Genomic DNA, 17,341 nt, shown 5'->3' with positions numbered 1-17,341 from the left:
CTCGCTTACATACCCAATGTCTTCAGAAGTATTCTGAAAAGATACAGACTTAAATGGAATTTGTGGAGTTGTATCAATCTTCACTTGCTGCAAAGGCTCATTTGTACTGGTTCTTCTGTTCTCCACCTATCGAGAGCCCCAAGACTTTACCATAGACATCTCATCAAATGTGACATCTCTACTCATGACTATCTTCTTCTTAATTGGATTCCAAATCTTGAACCCTTTTACTACACTCTTCATACCCATAAAGATTCCTTTCACAGCACGACTATCAAGCTTGTTTTCAATAACATGATACCACGCAGGACAACCAAAGATATGAATTGAGTCATAATCATAAGCTGGTTTACCAAACCACTTTTCCATAGGAGTTTTAACTTCTAATGCAGCTGATGGAAACCTATTAATGAGGAAGCACGCATACGTAACTGCCTCATCCCAAAATGCCTTACCTAATCCATCATTAGATAACATACATCGTACCTTCTCCAGCAAAGTACGATTCATGCATTCATTTACCCCATTCTGTTGCGGTGTCTTCTTAATTGGTGAAATGCCTCTTTATCCCCTCATCCTGACATACTTGCAAGAACGAATCACTCTTGTACTCTCCACCATTGTCCGAACGTAGTACTTTGATCTTTCTGCGAGTTTGAGTCTCAGTTGCCTTTTTCCACCTCACAAAGATTTCTAGGAATTCATACTTTTGCCTCATGGTGTACACTCATATGCTCCTAGAATAATCATCAATGAACGGCACAAACCAATGTTTCCCTACCAATGATGCTCTTGGAAGGACCCCAAACATCTAAGTAAACATAGTCAAGAACTCCATTAGTATTATGGATAATTGTGCCAAAGCTTGTTCTTGTTTTCTTGCTCTTAACACAATGTTCACAAAATGCTAACTTGCAGGAAATAGCACCTTTCAACAAGTCTTATTGAATCAACCTATGCAACGACTTCTCACCTGGATGTGCAAGTCTCATGTGCCATAGCTTCGTCTTCTCGGTAGCTGCACTCTCGATGTGTTCAGAAATAGACACATCCCCTGTCGTTGTACTCCCAATCAAGTAATACAAGTTATGATGACGTGTGCCCTTCATGATTGCCAACGATCCAGAGGTTACCATTAGAACACCATTTTCAGTGACTATCTTATAGCCCTCAACTTCTAAAGTTCCGAGTGAAATCAGATTCTTCTTTATGGCAGGTACAAATCTTACCTCCTTCAGCTCTCTAACCATACCATCATGCATCTTGATACGAACACTACCAATTCCAATCACCCTACAGGTATGCTTGTTTCCCATACGTACTTCTCCATCAAGCTTTTCAAAATTTAAGAACCAGTCCCGATATGGACATATATGATACGTTGCTTCAGTATCTAATACCCATGTACCATCTGTAATAGTACAAGCTGATGGTGTCACAGTCAGCGAGAAATCAAAAGCATCATCTGATTCTTCATTACCTTTAGCAATGTTCACCTCGGTATTACTATTATCTCCTTCTCTTGCCGAGCCCACTCATCTTTACGCAGACGCTTGGTACAATCCTTAGCTCAATGACCTAAATCATGGCACGAGCCCACTCATCTTTACGCAGACGCGGTGTACTCTTAGAACGCCCTCTGCCTTTACCATAACCACCAGTCTTTTTTCTCCTATCTGTTGAACGACCTCTTACAAGAAGAACATCATTATTAGCTTCACTTGCAAGGTCTTCACGGTCGATCTTCCTGAACTCCTCACTACGCAATGCTGTAGTGACCTTAGCGTATGTCATCTTATCCTTGCATTAATGCTTTATTCACGGGTTCATACTTTTCAGGAAGACAACTTATCAGACACAAAGCTTGTTCCTCGTCGTTGATCTTCTCATCGTAGTTAACCAACTCAGCAAGAAGTTTATTATATGAATCTAGGTGCTCAGTTAGGGTTGCACCTTTCTTCATGTTATAGAGATACAAATCCCTTTTAAGATGTATCATATTGGCCATGTTCTTTACAAGGTACTCCTTAGATGAAATCTCGTGCGGATAATTAACTCTTACTACAGTTGTTAAACATCCTCGTATCGAAGCAATACATAATCTATTCGTCTTGTTCCACAGCTTATCAGATATCTCAACTGGCTGATCTTCTAGAGCTTCTTCTAGGTCAAGATGAACAAGAGCATCCATTACGTCCGTTCTCCATAAACCAAAGTTATTGGTTCATGTAAACTTTTCTACCTTGAGTTGTGATCTATGTGAATGGAGTATTTCTTCTTTTGTTTCTTTATCTTTACTTGTGGACTCCGAATGTTCTCTTAAAGGATCTTACGGATCAACTAGTTTATCCCCGTCAACCATTGTTATTAAACAACCAAATATAGATAAAAAAACAGAATGTTTGAGATTAGTATTACCTCAAGCAATCTTCAGAAAAAATACCTTCACTTCAACTTCAGTCTGAGTACCCGTATCCAAGAGCGTCTCTTTGTTCTGATATCAATTGTTGCGCCTAAGCCTGCGAAAGCATTAGGTTTGCACTACTACGAAGTATCTCAATATCGCCAAGAACAAAATCACACACACAAGAAGAACAAGTATTTAACGAGGTTGAATCCTCGGGAAGGGAATAAACAAGTTTATATATCACCGTATAGGTTGGAATATACAAAGCCTAAGCAGAGAAGAAGAGAACTTTTTACTTAGTTCTGGCGTGTTTTTCTCTATGGATATTTACACATATCAATAGGGATGGACACATTCCTTAATAAGGATTACTTTCGTACAAGTATAGGGTTTCCTAACTTAACTTTAAGAAACAAACCTCTTAAGTTGCTATACTTAGGACACTAGTAATTGGTTTCCCAAACCAACTAGATTTCTTAATCTAGTCCTTGACCATCCTACCAACAGTTTTTGATTGTCAAATTAATAATCTTTGATCGCCACTCGCCAGCGCCCAAGTAAGAAAATGTAACTTCTTTGTTGGCCACAGACTTTGCATTTCACCTTTTATCTAAGAAAACTATTGCATTCCCCTGTCTTCAGATCATGCTCCACATAATGGAAGTATGCAGAAAATCAAAATAAAGTTACAAAAAGTTGTGTTTTATTTTATACCGATCAAATGGTGTGTTGTTAAACTCGAATTTGCATGTGATTAAGGTCAATAATACCAGGTAAGACATGACACCATTTAGTATGGATTTTCAATTAGTATTTAGTAGAAGCTTGTCGGATTATGGATCGCCGTTACGGTAACGAGTTAACTTTGTTATGGGATTTTATAACGTTGCTCTATAAAGCTTTCGTTTAATGAAACATATCCCATTTGTTCGATAAACCCCGAATGGAGAGAAAAATGGGTAATAGTTCTTGTTGCCTTGTTTATGTATTTTACCAACGGTACTGGTGAAATGACTTGATGTTAAGCTGGACATCTAAGTTAGTATATGGTCTTGACTCAGTTTTTGTTTCGTTATACGTCGTTAGTTCATTTATGCCGTTTTGTTTGTGTCAACTGTCAACTAATTCAAGAGGTAATCTGTTTTGTTTACCTGTCCACAATATTTTTTTAGTTTTCTTTCAAGCCCCCCTAAATTTGAATTCTGGTTCCTTCATTGATTTATTGTAACATAGAACACAACAGTTATATAACATCTAGATAATTCTGTATACCATGAGTAGAGCATAGAACAACACAATACCAGAACTTATTTAAGGAGGTATAGCCGTATGCTGACTTCTAGATGAAAATGGTGGGGAAAATCTTTAATACCAACCTCATAATTCATCTTTACATGTAGATACTGAAAAAAAACTAACGGAGTTATCAAGAGCCAATGTTGTAGTGTAACGCATAGTGTCAAGTGTCGGAGGAAAAGGTCGAATAGTGAGAATCTGCAAGCGTATATTATCCTAGCTAAAGTGGGGCCTATGTCACTTAATTGGGGCCTATAGTTACATGACAAAATAGGATCATTAAGAAGTAATTCATATAAACCTCTTAACCAACTATTTTCTTAATGGCTAATTTATCCCTGATTAATTAGTGTTAATTCAGGTGATTAGTGGTAAAGTATAGTGTTAAATGTGAAATTAACTTATGTTAGTTAATCATCTGAACATGAAAAAAATTGAAAATTTGAAAATTTTTGAGGAACACCAACTCAGAATCGGTATACGTTGTCAAAAACATATACCGATTATAACCTCAAAAACATACAAAATTTTTTTGAAACTAGCTTCTACCCAGAATCAATTTATATGAACATGAAAATCAACCGATTATCCATAATCGATTTATATTGGCATGAACGTAACCGATTGTGAGTAAATTTTCTCTTTTTTATATGTGAATTATGTGTTGTTAAACATCAAATAAAATTAAAATTCATTTTATACCCGAGTTAATGAAATGAAATCGAGTATGATTTCATACTCATTTTATGATCGAGTATTAATTGAAAAAAAAAATGGGTTTACCAGAATCCGTTTACACGATACATATGTAAAAACCGATTCCTGACATTGCACAACAAGTATCGGTTTATAAGAATGCTCATGTAATCCGATTCTAGTAAAAAAAAGATATACAGAAAAATTGAGAACAACAATCGGTTTACTCGACACACATATAAAATCCGATTCTAACATTATACATCAACAATCGGTTTTTATAAGTGCTAATGTAATCCGATCCTGGTTCAAATTTCTCGAACCAAAAAACATATCAAGGACAATCGGTCTTTGTGGGTATGAGCATAAACCGTTTCTATTTGCAATCGGATCACATATTCATTAACGTTAACCGATTCTGATAAACCAGGAAAAATTTGATTTCAAAATTTTCAATTTTTGACCAATTTTATGTTACTAAAATCTAGTTTATAGGATTGGGTTGAGAAGAAAAGAAGAAGAATCAGTTGAAGTGGAGATGGAAATGAATTTGATTTTGATTTTGGTTTTTAATTTTTGTTTTATGATTTTGATTTTAGTTTTTAAATTTTATGATTTTAGTTTTATAATTTTGATTTTAATTTTTAATTTTATGATTAGGATTTGATGGGGACAAATTAGTTGGATTAATATTTGATAGAGGGTAAAATGGTAGTTTCATCAAACTTAGACATCCTTATCATCCTTTATGGGATGGATGAAACCCTAATTAAATGACGTAGGACCCAATTTAACCAGATATATTATGGGATACATTAGTTCATAAAAATACAATTAAGTGGCAGCTGTGAAACACAACAACATAGAGAGTACCATATGCTCTTTCGGTTTTTTTTTGATTTTCCATAGGTTTGATGCATGGGTACTTGTAGTTTTACCTCTTTTGTTCCTTAATTGTACTATCAGGTTGCTTTTCTTTGGGCGGGCATATATAACTTTTCCGGTATCTTGATGCCAAAGTTTGGCATTATACTACCATCAAATATTTAAGTACATGTATAATAAGATAACAAAATGGTTACAGTTTCAAGGGTGGGATCCCACGTGGTTCCCATGTGGATGTGGGTAACCACGAACCAATAGTGGGTTCCCATGTGGGTTATTCAATTCGTAAGCAAATTAGTTGTTGACGTATGCCTTATGGCGTCACTAGCCAATAATAGTAGGTCTTGATGTTGCTTCGCTGGCTGACTGCTTTAATTACATTATGAGGGTGTCTTAGGAAAAAAAGATAATATCTGGACCATGGGTTTATCATCTAGCTAAAACTTGTCGAAAATCACCATTTTGTTAGAACTACATCTCTTTCTTTCACCTAGTTTATAAAGTCAAAACACATACAAAAACCATTTTTCCATTTGATATTTTCAACTTAAACAGTTACTAAGTTTAGCTAAGATCGTTGTCACTAACCTAAGATTAATTTGATCTTTGAGATCCATCACCAAACACATCCTTTGGATCAAAACCCATTCTTTTGAACATTTCTTTTCTTTAGATCTATAGTTATTGTTCTTAAGTTACAGCAAAATGAGTGAGGAAAGTGATGAGATGAAATTAGGTTTAGAACACAAGCCTTTGATTATGAATGAGATTATCCAAGCAAGAGAGTTAGTCAAGGAACTCCAAAATACTCTCGACCCTGCTTCATCTACTTCTCGTAAATTGTTAATATCAAAGATTTTATCTTCCTTCGAAACTTCGCTTTCGATGATAGATCGAATCGACAAGGACAATGATCAGAACTCTCCCACAGAGTCGCCGGGTAATCACCGGAGTACATAGAAGGCTAGCTATAAGGGATTGCGAATCTGGTCAGTGGATCGGATGGTTCAAGAAAGAGGTATGTGCTAAAATGCTTTGGACATTTCAACTCATTATAATTTAATTCTTTGAGCAAATGTTTATTGGATTTCATCTATCTTATTCATGTTGATTCTAGATGCAGTGCTAAGTTAGCAACATGGACGCAGAAGGTACACCTTTGCAAGCAGACAGGGCTCGAAGGAAGGACGGATGATGGATAATTCACTTGGAGGAAATATGGATGGAAAGACATTCTTGGTGCTAAGTTATCTAGGTGAGCAACATAAGAAATACACACATTTCACTGGAACTCTTTTCCTTTGCTTGTAATTCTTTTCATTGTTTGTTATTTTTTTGATCGGTTATTAGCAATGTCGACTAGCTCAATTTTTGATTGGCTCCATTTGTTGATCTAATTATGTACATCAATTAAAAGCTAGATCGATTGACAAGGAAAAAACTTTAACTTCATACACTAAAGTGTTACTCTTGAATAGTACTCATGAATGAATGCACTAGAGTATGACTATAGTATAAACCCATTTCTTTCTATTCCTTTAACTAAAGACCAATACTGCTAATTTTGCAGAGGTTTCTATTGCTAGTGAGCTTTCAAAAAAAGTCAAAGGTTTCTTAGCAATGAAACAAGTCAAACAATACGAACCAGATGTTAGAAAAAACGCTTTAAAAATACCAATTTTTCCATGGACTATGTTTTGATCCCTAGACCTATTGTCCATTAATTGTTTTTTCATTTGAATAGATAAAATAATAGTCCCACATTGACTAAAATCTAAAGAGTTTTAGACTTAAATATCATAGAATTGGCTATAAGGGCATGGCCCTTGGGTCATTAGACTTTTGTGCTTGGAGGGATGGTACGTGTTTTCCACACAAGTAGAAGAATCTTTTCTTTGTCTGTACGTGTTTTGTCCTGACTTCTTTGTCTGAACGTGCTTGTCTTGGCTTCTTTGTCTGTACGTGTTTTGTCCTGGCTCCCTTGTCTGTACGTATTTGGCTTGGCAGAAACACACTGCTCCATGCCTGACAAAACAACTTTTCTTGCACTATCTTTAACCCAACATTACCAGTATTTCTGTCATAAGCATGGGTTTTCTTTCTTGTTTGTAACTACACAAACACTATATAAGAGAGTAGTTGTAAGCTCAGAAAACACACCACAGAGAAACATCTCTTCTACTCTCCCTCTGTTTTTCTGTAAACATCTCTTCTACTGTTTTAAGTTCTGCCAAGCTCTAAGGGTACCCTCATTGTATGCTACATTGAGGGGTACTAACTGTAGTTGTATCCTGGAGGTGACTCGCCAACTGTTGTAGCATCTCAGAGGAGTGGCAGGCGATATTGCCTTTAGGACAGCGTATCGTATACGTGCCTCTACATTTTCTGTGCATCTCCATCAACATCGGTTTGAGCTAAGTATCTTCTTCTCAGTTACATTATTAGTAATTTACCCAACAATCTAAAGGCAATATCCTCTTTACTATATTTTGTAACAACATGGGAAAGAGTACTGTAGACAAACCCCCAAAGTTTAGTGGCAAAGACTTTGAACGATGGCAGTCCAAAATGTTATTCTTCTTAAAATACCAAAGGCTAGATGAAGTTGCCTTAGAAAGACCCTCAAGAAGACTTCATGACCGTGGCTATGAAGATAGACTGGATAGGTGGACTAGGAAGAATTACATGTGCAAAAACCACATTCTTAACTGTCTGGATGACTCCTTGTACGACTTTTATAATGCAAAAGAGAATTTTACTACTTTTGATTTATGGGAAGCCCTAGAAGAAAAATATCTTGTAGAGGCTGCTGGAAGCAAGAAGTTCTTGGTAGCTAGGTTCCTGGAATATAAGATGACTGATGAAAAGCCTGTTGTAGAACAATTCGCCGAAATCCAGCTACTCATCAACGAAATTCTTGATGAAGGAATGCATATTGATGAATCTCTACAAGTATCGCAGTAATTGAAAAGCTACCACCCTCATGGAACGAGTACAAGAGGAGGCTGCGACACAAGAATCGCGAAATCACCATGGTGGAGCTGGGGAAAAAGATCCAGGTGGAGGAACTTCTGTGCTGAGTCTAACAAAGTTGTAATCTCTAAAGGTGGTGACTTCGTAGGAAAAGGATATGTCACTGAAAACATGATTAAGCTTAGTGTACTTTCTTTGAACTTGAATGACAATGCATCTTCTTCTGCTTATGTTTGTGACTCCTCACATGTTTGGCATGATAGACTAGGATATGTTAATTTAAAATCCATTGAAAGACTTGCTAAATTAGGATGCATTCCTAAAATAAACTTTGAAAGAGGTCATAAATGTGAAATTTGTGTTGAATCTAAATATGCAAGAAAACCCTTCAACAAAAGGGTTGAACGTAGTACAACTCCCCTAGAATTAATCCACTCGGATTTGGGAGATTTGAAATCAACACCAACTAGAGGAGGTAAACAATGGTACATCACTTTTATAGATGATCACTCAAGATACTGTCAGGTTTATCTTCTTAGAAGTAAAGATGAAGCCTTAGACGCTTTCAAATTATATAAACTTGAAGTAGAAAACCAAAGAGGTGTTACTATTAAAACTCTTAGGTCGGACCGAGGCGGTGAGTATGTGATACCTATAGGAGAATTCTGCAAACTTAATGGCATCATTCATGAAACTACTGCACCTTATTCACCTGAGTCGAATGGAGTAGCTGAAAGAAAAAACCGAACACTCATAGATATGGTGAACGCGATGTTAGCTAGTTCAGGGCTACCTTCGAACCTGTGGGGGAAGCAATTCTCTCTTCTTGCTATATCTTGAACCGAGTTCCATTTAAGAAATCCGACAAAACTCCATATGAGTTATGGAAAGGAAGACAACCGTCCTATGCATACTTTAAAATGTGGGGGTGTTTGGCCAAGGTGGCCACTCCTCGTTCCAAGAAAACCAAAATAGGACCTAAAACTGTAGATTGTGTTTTCCTAGGATATCCTGAGCACACTAGTGCTTATAGGTTCATGGTAATTGGTGAGAACACCATAATGGAATCCAGAGATGCAGTGCTTTTCGAACACATTTTCCCTTTAGGGTCTGGACCTCATAAAAGTGTCCTCGATGATCTCTCAGATGTTCCTTCGACTAGTCAACCCCCGTCTCTAGATGCTGAAACCGAACCTAGAAGAAGTAAGAGGGTCAGAACCGAGAAAGGTTTCGGTCCAGATTTTGTGACTCTTACGGTAGAGTCTGAACCCCAAACCTATAAGGAAGCTATGACTTCTCCGGAAGATCCCTTATGGGAAGAAGCTTCAAATAATGAGTGGGTTCCATTCAACAAAATGAAACTTGGGAGCTTGTAGACTTACCTCCTGGTAGTAAAACCATAGGTTGCAAGTGGGTCTTCAAAAGGAAACTTAGAACATATGGAACTATAGAAAAACACAAAGCTAGGTTGGTAGCTAAGGGGTATAGACAACAGGAAGGATTAAATTTCTTTGATACCTATTCACCGGTCACTAGAATCACTTCTATCCGGATGCTGATTGCTATTGCTTCTATTTATGATTTGCATATACATCAGATGGATGTTAAAACTGCTTTTTTATATGGTGAATTGAATGAAGAAATTTATATGGACCAACCTGAAGGTTTTGTTGTGAAAGGTTATGAAGATAAAGTATGCAAACTGAAAAAATCTTTGTATGGTTTAAAACAAGCACCTAAACAGTGGCATGAAAAATTTAATCATGTAATGATATCTAATGGCTTCAAGGTTAATGAATCTGATAAATGTGTTTACATTAAATCTGTGGATGATTCTCATGTTATTGTGTGCCTATATGTTGATGATATGCTCATATTAGGTAGTAACCTTGATAGTATTAATACCACTAAAAGCATGCTTAACGAAAACTTTGACATGAAAGACTTAGGCCATGCTGATGTAATCTTAGGAATGAAAATCAGAAAGATGTCTGATGGATATAGTCTTAGTCAATCTCATTATGTTGAAACTGTGCTTAAGAGATTTAATCATGAAAATTCTAAACCTGCAACTACTCCTTATGATCCCAATTGTAAATTGAAAAAGAACAAGGGTGAGGGTATTTATCAACTTGAGTATTCTCGTGTTATTGGCAGTCTTATGTATTTAATGAACTGTACAAGACCTGATATTTCCTATACTGTGAGTAGATTAAGTAGGTACACTTGCAACCCTGGGAAGGATCACTGGAATGCTCTCTACAGAGTTCTACGGTACCTGAGAGGAACTTCAAACTATTGCTTAAGTTTTGGGAAGTATCCTGCTGTGCTAGAAGGGTATTGTGATGCTAACTGGATATCAGATTCAGATGAGAGCAAATCCACTAGTGCGTACATCTTCACACTTGGTGGTGCGTCTGTGTCATGGAAATCTACCAAACAGACATGTATAGCCCGATCCACCATGGAGTCTGAGTTTATAGCCTTGGAGAAAGCTGGAGAGGAAGCTGAATGGATACGAGGTTTCCTGGGTGGAATTCCACTCTGGCCCAAGCCTGTGTCTTCGATCGCAATCCACTGTGACAGTCAAGCTGCTATTGGATGCGCAAAGAATAGTGTATACAACGGAAAGTCTATACATCTTCAAAGAAGACACAAGACAGTGAAACAACTACTCTCTACTGGCATCATCTCTATAGACTTTGTAAGGTCTAAAGAGAATATTGCAGATCCTTTGACGAAAGGGTTATCTAGAGAGGTAGTTAGATCCACATCGAAGGGGATGGGACTCAAGCTCATAGAATAAATCGCCATGAAGGACACTCAACCTTGTGAATGGAGCTCCAAGATAAAGGTTCAATGAGATAACTAATTTTTGGTGATGTCGAGAAAGAGCACTATCTTTGTCCCTCCCTATGGTGTAACCGTATGATAGTGCTGCATGCATGTTTTAGGATGATGTGTCAAGATCTTAATGAGTTCCATGGCTTTGCTTAAAGCGGAGTGTGGCAGGACACTCTTAATGGACTCACCTATGTGGATGTTGGAAGTGGGGCCGCTTCCTATGAGAATTTGAGATTTTTCTCTAGAGACATTCATTAAGTCCGGGATTTAGCCCACGACCAAAACGGGCACAACGGCAAGAGCTTGGCAGCTTTCTTTGAGACATCAAAGTGTGGTTGTTATTTCTGAATTGCACTCACTGTTGACGGTTCAAGACATTGTGTTCACCGTAACAACAAGCAGTTCCGGTAACCTATCACTAAGTTAAGGTTCAATCTCTGGGACACCTTAGCCTAATATTGATGTATTATGTTTTCTCGTATTTCGTCGATATGTTTTATCATTCATGTGGGGGATTGTTAGAAAAAACGCTTTAAAAATACCAATTTTTCCATGGACTATGTTTTGATCCCTAGACCTATTGCCCATTAATTGTTTTTTCATTTGAATAGATAAAACAATAGTCCCACATTGACTAAAATCTAAAGAGTTTTAGACTTAAATACCATAGAATTGGCTATAAGGGCATGGCCCTTGGGTCATTAGACTTTTGTGCTTGGAGGGAAGGCCTAGACTAGGGCAAGGTTGCCTTTCCCGCACGCGCGGTGCTTCGCACAGAAGCACGCCGCCGCCGTCCGTCCGTCGGGTCGGGCTCGGGTTCGGGTGTGGGTGTGGGTGTGGGTTCATTAGATCCTATCTTTTTGCTGAAATTTTTGGTACGTGTTTTCCACACAAGTAGAAGAATCTTTTCTTTGTCTGTACATGTTTTGTCCTGACTTCTTTGTCTGAACGTGCTTGTCTTGTCTTCTTTGTCTGTACGTGTTTTGTCCTGGCTCCCTTGTCTGTACGTATTTGGCTTGGCAGCAACACACTGCTCCATGCCTGACAAAACAACTTTTCTTGCACTATCTTTAACCCAATATTACCAGTATTTCTGTCATAAGCATGGGTTTTCTTTCTTGTTTGTAACTACACAAACACTATATAAGAGAGTAGTTGTAAGCTCAGAAAACACACCACAGAGAAACATCTCTTCTACTCTCCCTCTGTTTTTCTGTAAACATCTCTTCTACTGTTTTAAGTTCTGCCAAGCTCTAAGGGTACCCTCATTGTATGCTACATTGAGGGGTACTAACTGTAGTTGTATCCTGGAGGTGACTCGCCAACTGCTGTAGCATCTCAGAGGAGTGGAAGGAGATATTTCCTTTAGGACAGCGTATCGTATACGTGCCTCTACATTTTCTGTGCATCTCCAGCAACATCGGTTTGAGCTAAGTATCTTCTTCTCAGTTACATTATTAGTAATTTACCCAACACTAGACTCATTCACCTTCGTACTGACTTGTTTGCCATGCTGCTTCTTCACATTGGTGCATCTCCTCCTAGAATTGATGGCATCCCAGACACTAAAGTGTGTGCCACTTGGTAACCATGGGATTTTCTCGGTCATAATTCTAGATGCTAAACTTATTGCAGATGATGCGGTTAATCACTTTCCATTCAATTTCATTTGGAAACCAACAATGCCTCCTAAGATTTCTTTTTTCATATGGTGCGGTAATATGGATCTTCTTATTGGCAAAGGCATCGTTCTGAATGATTGCTGTATCATCTGTGGTATTGCAAATGAGTCTCTCTTGATCATCTTCTCATACATTGTAAGGTGCTATTAAGGTTGCCAGGTTGGTCTATGCTAACACCCTCTAATAGGGCATGGACTTTCCCTAAGCCCTTTTATGACTTAGCCAAATACTGGAATTCAGTTTATCAGGTTAGTTGCAAAGTGGCGCGGACTTTCATCTCACGATAAGCATTCCTTCAAGACTGACGATGATCTTGGCACTGAAGCCAAATCTCTTGTGGAGGTGTGGGGAATGGCTTTTGGTCTTTCAATCTTCTCCAATACCATGTACAATTGGGAAGCTTTTTCTGCTTGATTTAATTCTGCATTTTGTTTTGCTTGTTTTGCTACTTCTTGTAGCTTTTGTACATTGTTTCTTCTAATTAAATCTTCTCTCTTTTGTCTAAAAATAACTCAATTCTTTTCCCTCTTTCTCCTTTAATTCTTTGCAAGTACAAAACTGTTCCATGGAAACTACTACTGCTTCACAATAATTTTGATGGTACAAGTGGTGAACACAACATATTCAAAATTAGTTCAACTTCGTCTTGGAAAGCTTATCCGACAACTCAAGAGTTGGTTGGAGTTGATATTTCCCACTAGATTGTAGCCCTCCACCTCTCTTATGATTCCAGTCTTCCTGGTTTCACTGTCTACTTTCCTGCACTCTCAGTAGTATTTTATTGTATTGCGGTTTGTGCTAATTAAGTTTTTGTAGCAACAGTATCTAGGATTTGTAATGCTGCACCAGTATTTAGTTGTGAAATTTTAGGACACTGTCTTGAAAAATGGGGGTTGTCGATGGGCCAAAGGCCGCTATATCCACATGCCCATGGGGGTCTATACCGTCAGCATTACCGGTCATCAAGCGAAACAAACTGGTGAAATATTCGAATCAACATGACTTACTAGTGTGGATACTTCGTCCAGAACTGGAATTTATTCTTGCTTTATTCAAAGCATGGTTAACCTTTTTGTAGTCAAATTTCTTCTTGCTATCACTCGTGCATTGTGTTAGTTTCAAACAAAATAAAATAAAATAAAGAAAAATCCAGCATACAAGAACTAAAGCAACAAAAGGGGATAAAGAAGAAAGCAATCAAAGTTTGCACATACGCAAATAAAATAAACATTGAACAGGAATCTGAAACCTCCCTGAAGAACTTAGACCACTTTGCAGAAATAAAGTGCATGATTTTTTTACATAAAATCCACGTTTTTCAAAAGGAAAAGAAAAGGAAAAATTCAGCAAAAGAAAAGCTGACGTTAATTATATATTATCACAATCTGAACGGGACTGAAAGTTATAATCCGAAAATCCTCTTATTAAAGCAAATGAGACTCAAACCCAGAATATCTTGATACAAATACAATTATCATAAGCATTGACTAATTTAGTCAGATCAGTCCTTGGTATTTCACCTGTGGGGATCGATACTCGCGCAACATACATATAGGTAGTTTCGTTCTCCAAATTGTCTATCTACCTATCTATATCTCTGGTAGGATCTTTGTACATTATTCTTTCATGTAATATGTCTCTCTTTTATTCAAAAATATTTTACGCCAAAAATCAGATGAACAAAATATTACACATACAACTAAAGTACTCTTTTAACTTCAAAATGATTGATTCATATAACTTACCATCCATCATATAACCACACGAGGTTTGATGTTTCTGGAATAAAACATTCAGTCGTGTGGGGTACCCTCCGGTCAATTTTGTGTGATCGTAAGCAGAACGAGTAAAGATTTATGAGTAATACATAAGGAAATTGAGTACACGAGACTCTCTTTAACACGAACAAGATCTAGTGATAGATTTTGTTTTGCTCTAAAGGTGTGTGACAGGGAACAAGGTCTGAATATTCTTGGTTGGTTGGTTGAACCTACCTTTCTTCTTCCTTTTACATGTTAAAAGTGATGTTTAAGGAGAAAATTTGTGTTAATGGTTGCTTTCACAAAGGGACATAACCTTCCCTGCTTAGCTTTTTTTGATTAATTAACAAAAGAATTACTGTTGGCTAATCTTTTAAGCACACTTTTTTCGTCTCATCTGAAATATCAGTTAATTAACTTTATCTTTAAATACTTATCTCCTCCGCCCCTTCTAAAGCCATTATTGGACGTGTACACATTGTGTGCCACGGCAGTGGCATCACAACCACCAGAACAAGTCTTCAACTCACAGTCCGAGTCTTATGTTGTTGTTAAAACTTCCCTGTATTCTAGTTAGAGTTTGTTTAGATTAGGAAACATATCTTTTAGATATTCTGTATACATAAATATCTATATATATCACATGTAAAGAACAAAAAGATATCAATTCAGAATATATTCTTCACAGAGATCTTTGAAACTTTAAGATGGTATCCTTGTAGATCCTAGGAAACATATATTCCCTTCCGCTTCATCTCTGCCGCCGTCTCCTTTTATCATTCATATTTTTTTCATCATGTCTGGCTCTGATCCATCTTCTCCCAACTCTCCAGTGCATGACAACATCTCTTCCCAAAACAATGAAACTCTGATCAATTCTTCAGCACTTCCTAGAACTCTAGACCCTTATATCATTCATCCCAGTGATAACCCTGCAACTGTGCTATCCTATCCTCTTTTACAAGGAGACAACTACGGTTCCTGGGTTAGGGGAATCATCAAGTCTCTGAATGCCAAGGGCAAGCTTGGTTTCGTTGATGGATCCCTTCCTCCTCCAACAGATCCGTTGCAGTTTCAATGCTGGAAGAGATGTGATGATCTCGTGGGAAGTTGGCTTCTAAAATCTTGTCAACCAGATATCAGGGCTAGCTGCCTGTATGCTGCCAACTCTCATGCTATCTTGAAAGATCTGCAAATCAGGTTTTGTGTCTCCAATGCCCCTATTCTGTTTCGTTTAAAATCTTCAATTGCTTCAATCAAACAGGAATCAATGCATGTGTCTCTTTACTATACCAAAATAAAAACTCTTTGGGATCAATATGACTCCCTGGTTGCTTCTACGGAAGCATGTATATGTGGTGCTGGCAAGCACATGCTTGAAAGACTCGAAAGAGAGCGTGCCATGGAGTTTCTGCAGGGATTACACGACAGGTTTTCCAACCTTCGTAGTCAGATACTCACTATGGATCCCTTCCCAAGTGCAATTCGTATCTTCAATCTTGTTCAGCAGGAGGAGGAACAGCAGCATTTAACCCATACTCCTCTGCCAACTGTTGATGCTGCTGCTCTTGCTTCGACTCGAAATTTCCAGTCCATCTATCGTCCGCCATCCAATCAGAAAAAGCGTCAGCGTCCCTTTTGCGACTATTGTAACAGACTAGGCCATGTTCGAGACAATTTCTACAGGCTCCATGCTTTTCCCCCTGCCAACAGTTCTCAACAGCAGCCTTTGGCTAATGCAAATCTGCACATGACTGCTGCTGCTGCAGCTCTGTCAACTGACCCATCTGCTGCACCACACGCTCTTCCCTCCCTGTCTGGCGATCAGTATGCTCTCCTTTTGGCCTTGATCAACCCTGCACCAGACTCTGCACAACCTGATGCTCGTGCCAATTTTGCAGGTAACATTCTCTCCACCTCCATTGTTGATCCATGGTTTGTGGACAGTGGTGCAACGCACCACATCTGCAACTCACTGCATTACTTTACATCTTACATACCTGTTCAATCATCAATTCTCATGCAACTCCCGGATGGCTCATTCTCCGTGGTTAAGCATATTGGCGAGGTTGTTTTTTCGCCTACACTAAAACTGTCGAATGTACATCACATTCCTAATTTCAAGTTCAATCTCATCTCTGTGAGTCAATTAACTCGCCAAACTAATTGCATTGCTTATTTCTTCGAACATGTTTGTTTCTTTCAGGACCGTGTAACGAAAGCAGTGATTGGTCAGGCTGATTTTATCTCTGGCTTGTATCATCTCCAAGCCCATCCGCACCAGTCATTCAATAGAGTCTTATGTAATAAAACAACTGCCGATGTTTGGTACTACAGACTAGGTCATCCTAGTTTTGATCGTTTTAAATTTCTTTGTCGTACTTTTGATTACATTAAATCTAGTTCTACTCCCTTTTGTGATGTCTGTCCATTGGCTAAACAAAGCCGTTTGTCTTTTAATAAAACTTCAGCGTCTTCAAAACGTTGTTCTGAACTTGTTCATTGTGATATCCGGGGTCCATTTATGACACCTTCAATCACTGGTGCAAAGTATTTTTTAACCATAGTCGATGACTATTCCCGTTGTATGTGGGTTTATCTCATGCACATCAAGAGTGAAACTTTTAAATTTCTCAAATATTTTTTAATTTTTTTATCACCCAATATTCTCACAAAATAGATACAATATCAACTGGTAATTCCATTCCATTTCTTTCCATATTGCAAAGAGTACAATCTGATAATGGTTCTGAGTTTTTATCTCAAGACATGCAATCCTGGTTCAAAGCCCATGGCAT

General features: G+C 37.9%; 1 protein-coding gene across 1 annotated transcript; it reads left to right on the top strand.

Moving 5' to 3' along the window:
• Positions 1–15,339: 15,339 nt before the first annotated feature.
• On the top strand, positions 15,340–17,053 carry LOC113339493. Its single transcript, XM_026584755.1, has 2 exons — positions 15,340–16,444; positions 16,750–17,053. Exons 1-2 carry the CDS (start codon positions 15,340–15,342, stop codon positions 16,782–16,784), a joined length of 1,140 nt encoding a protein of 379 aa, XP_026440540.1. The 3' UTR covers positions 16,785–17,053.
• The last annotated feature ends 288 nt before the right edge of the window (positions 17,054–17,341 follow it).

Source organism: Papaver somniferum, unplaced genomic scaffold (assembly GCF_003573695.1).
Source record: "Papaver somniferum cultivar HN1 unplaced genomic scaffold, ASM357369v1 unplaced-scaffold_21, whole genome shotgun sequence".
NCBI classification, from domain to species: Eukaryota; Viridiplantae; Streptophyta; class Magnoliopsida; order Ranunculales; family Papaveraceae; genus Papaver; species Papaver somniferum.
This window is presented reverse-complemented; position numbering and strand designations above follow the sequence as displayed.

Coding starts and splice junctions, on each gene's coding strand:
- LOC113339493 (XM_026584755.1), top strand. CDS start 15,340: ATGTCTGGCTCTGATCCATCTTCTCCCAACTCTCCAGTGCATGACAAC. Junction 16,445..16,749: donor TGCTCGTGCCAATTTTGCAG/GTAACATTCTCT, acceptor TGTTTCTTTCAG/GACCGTGTAACGAAAGCAGT.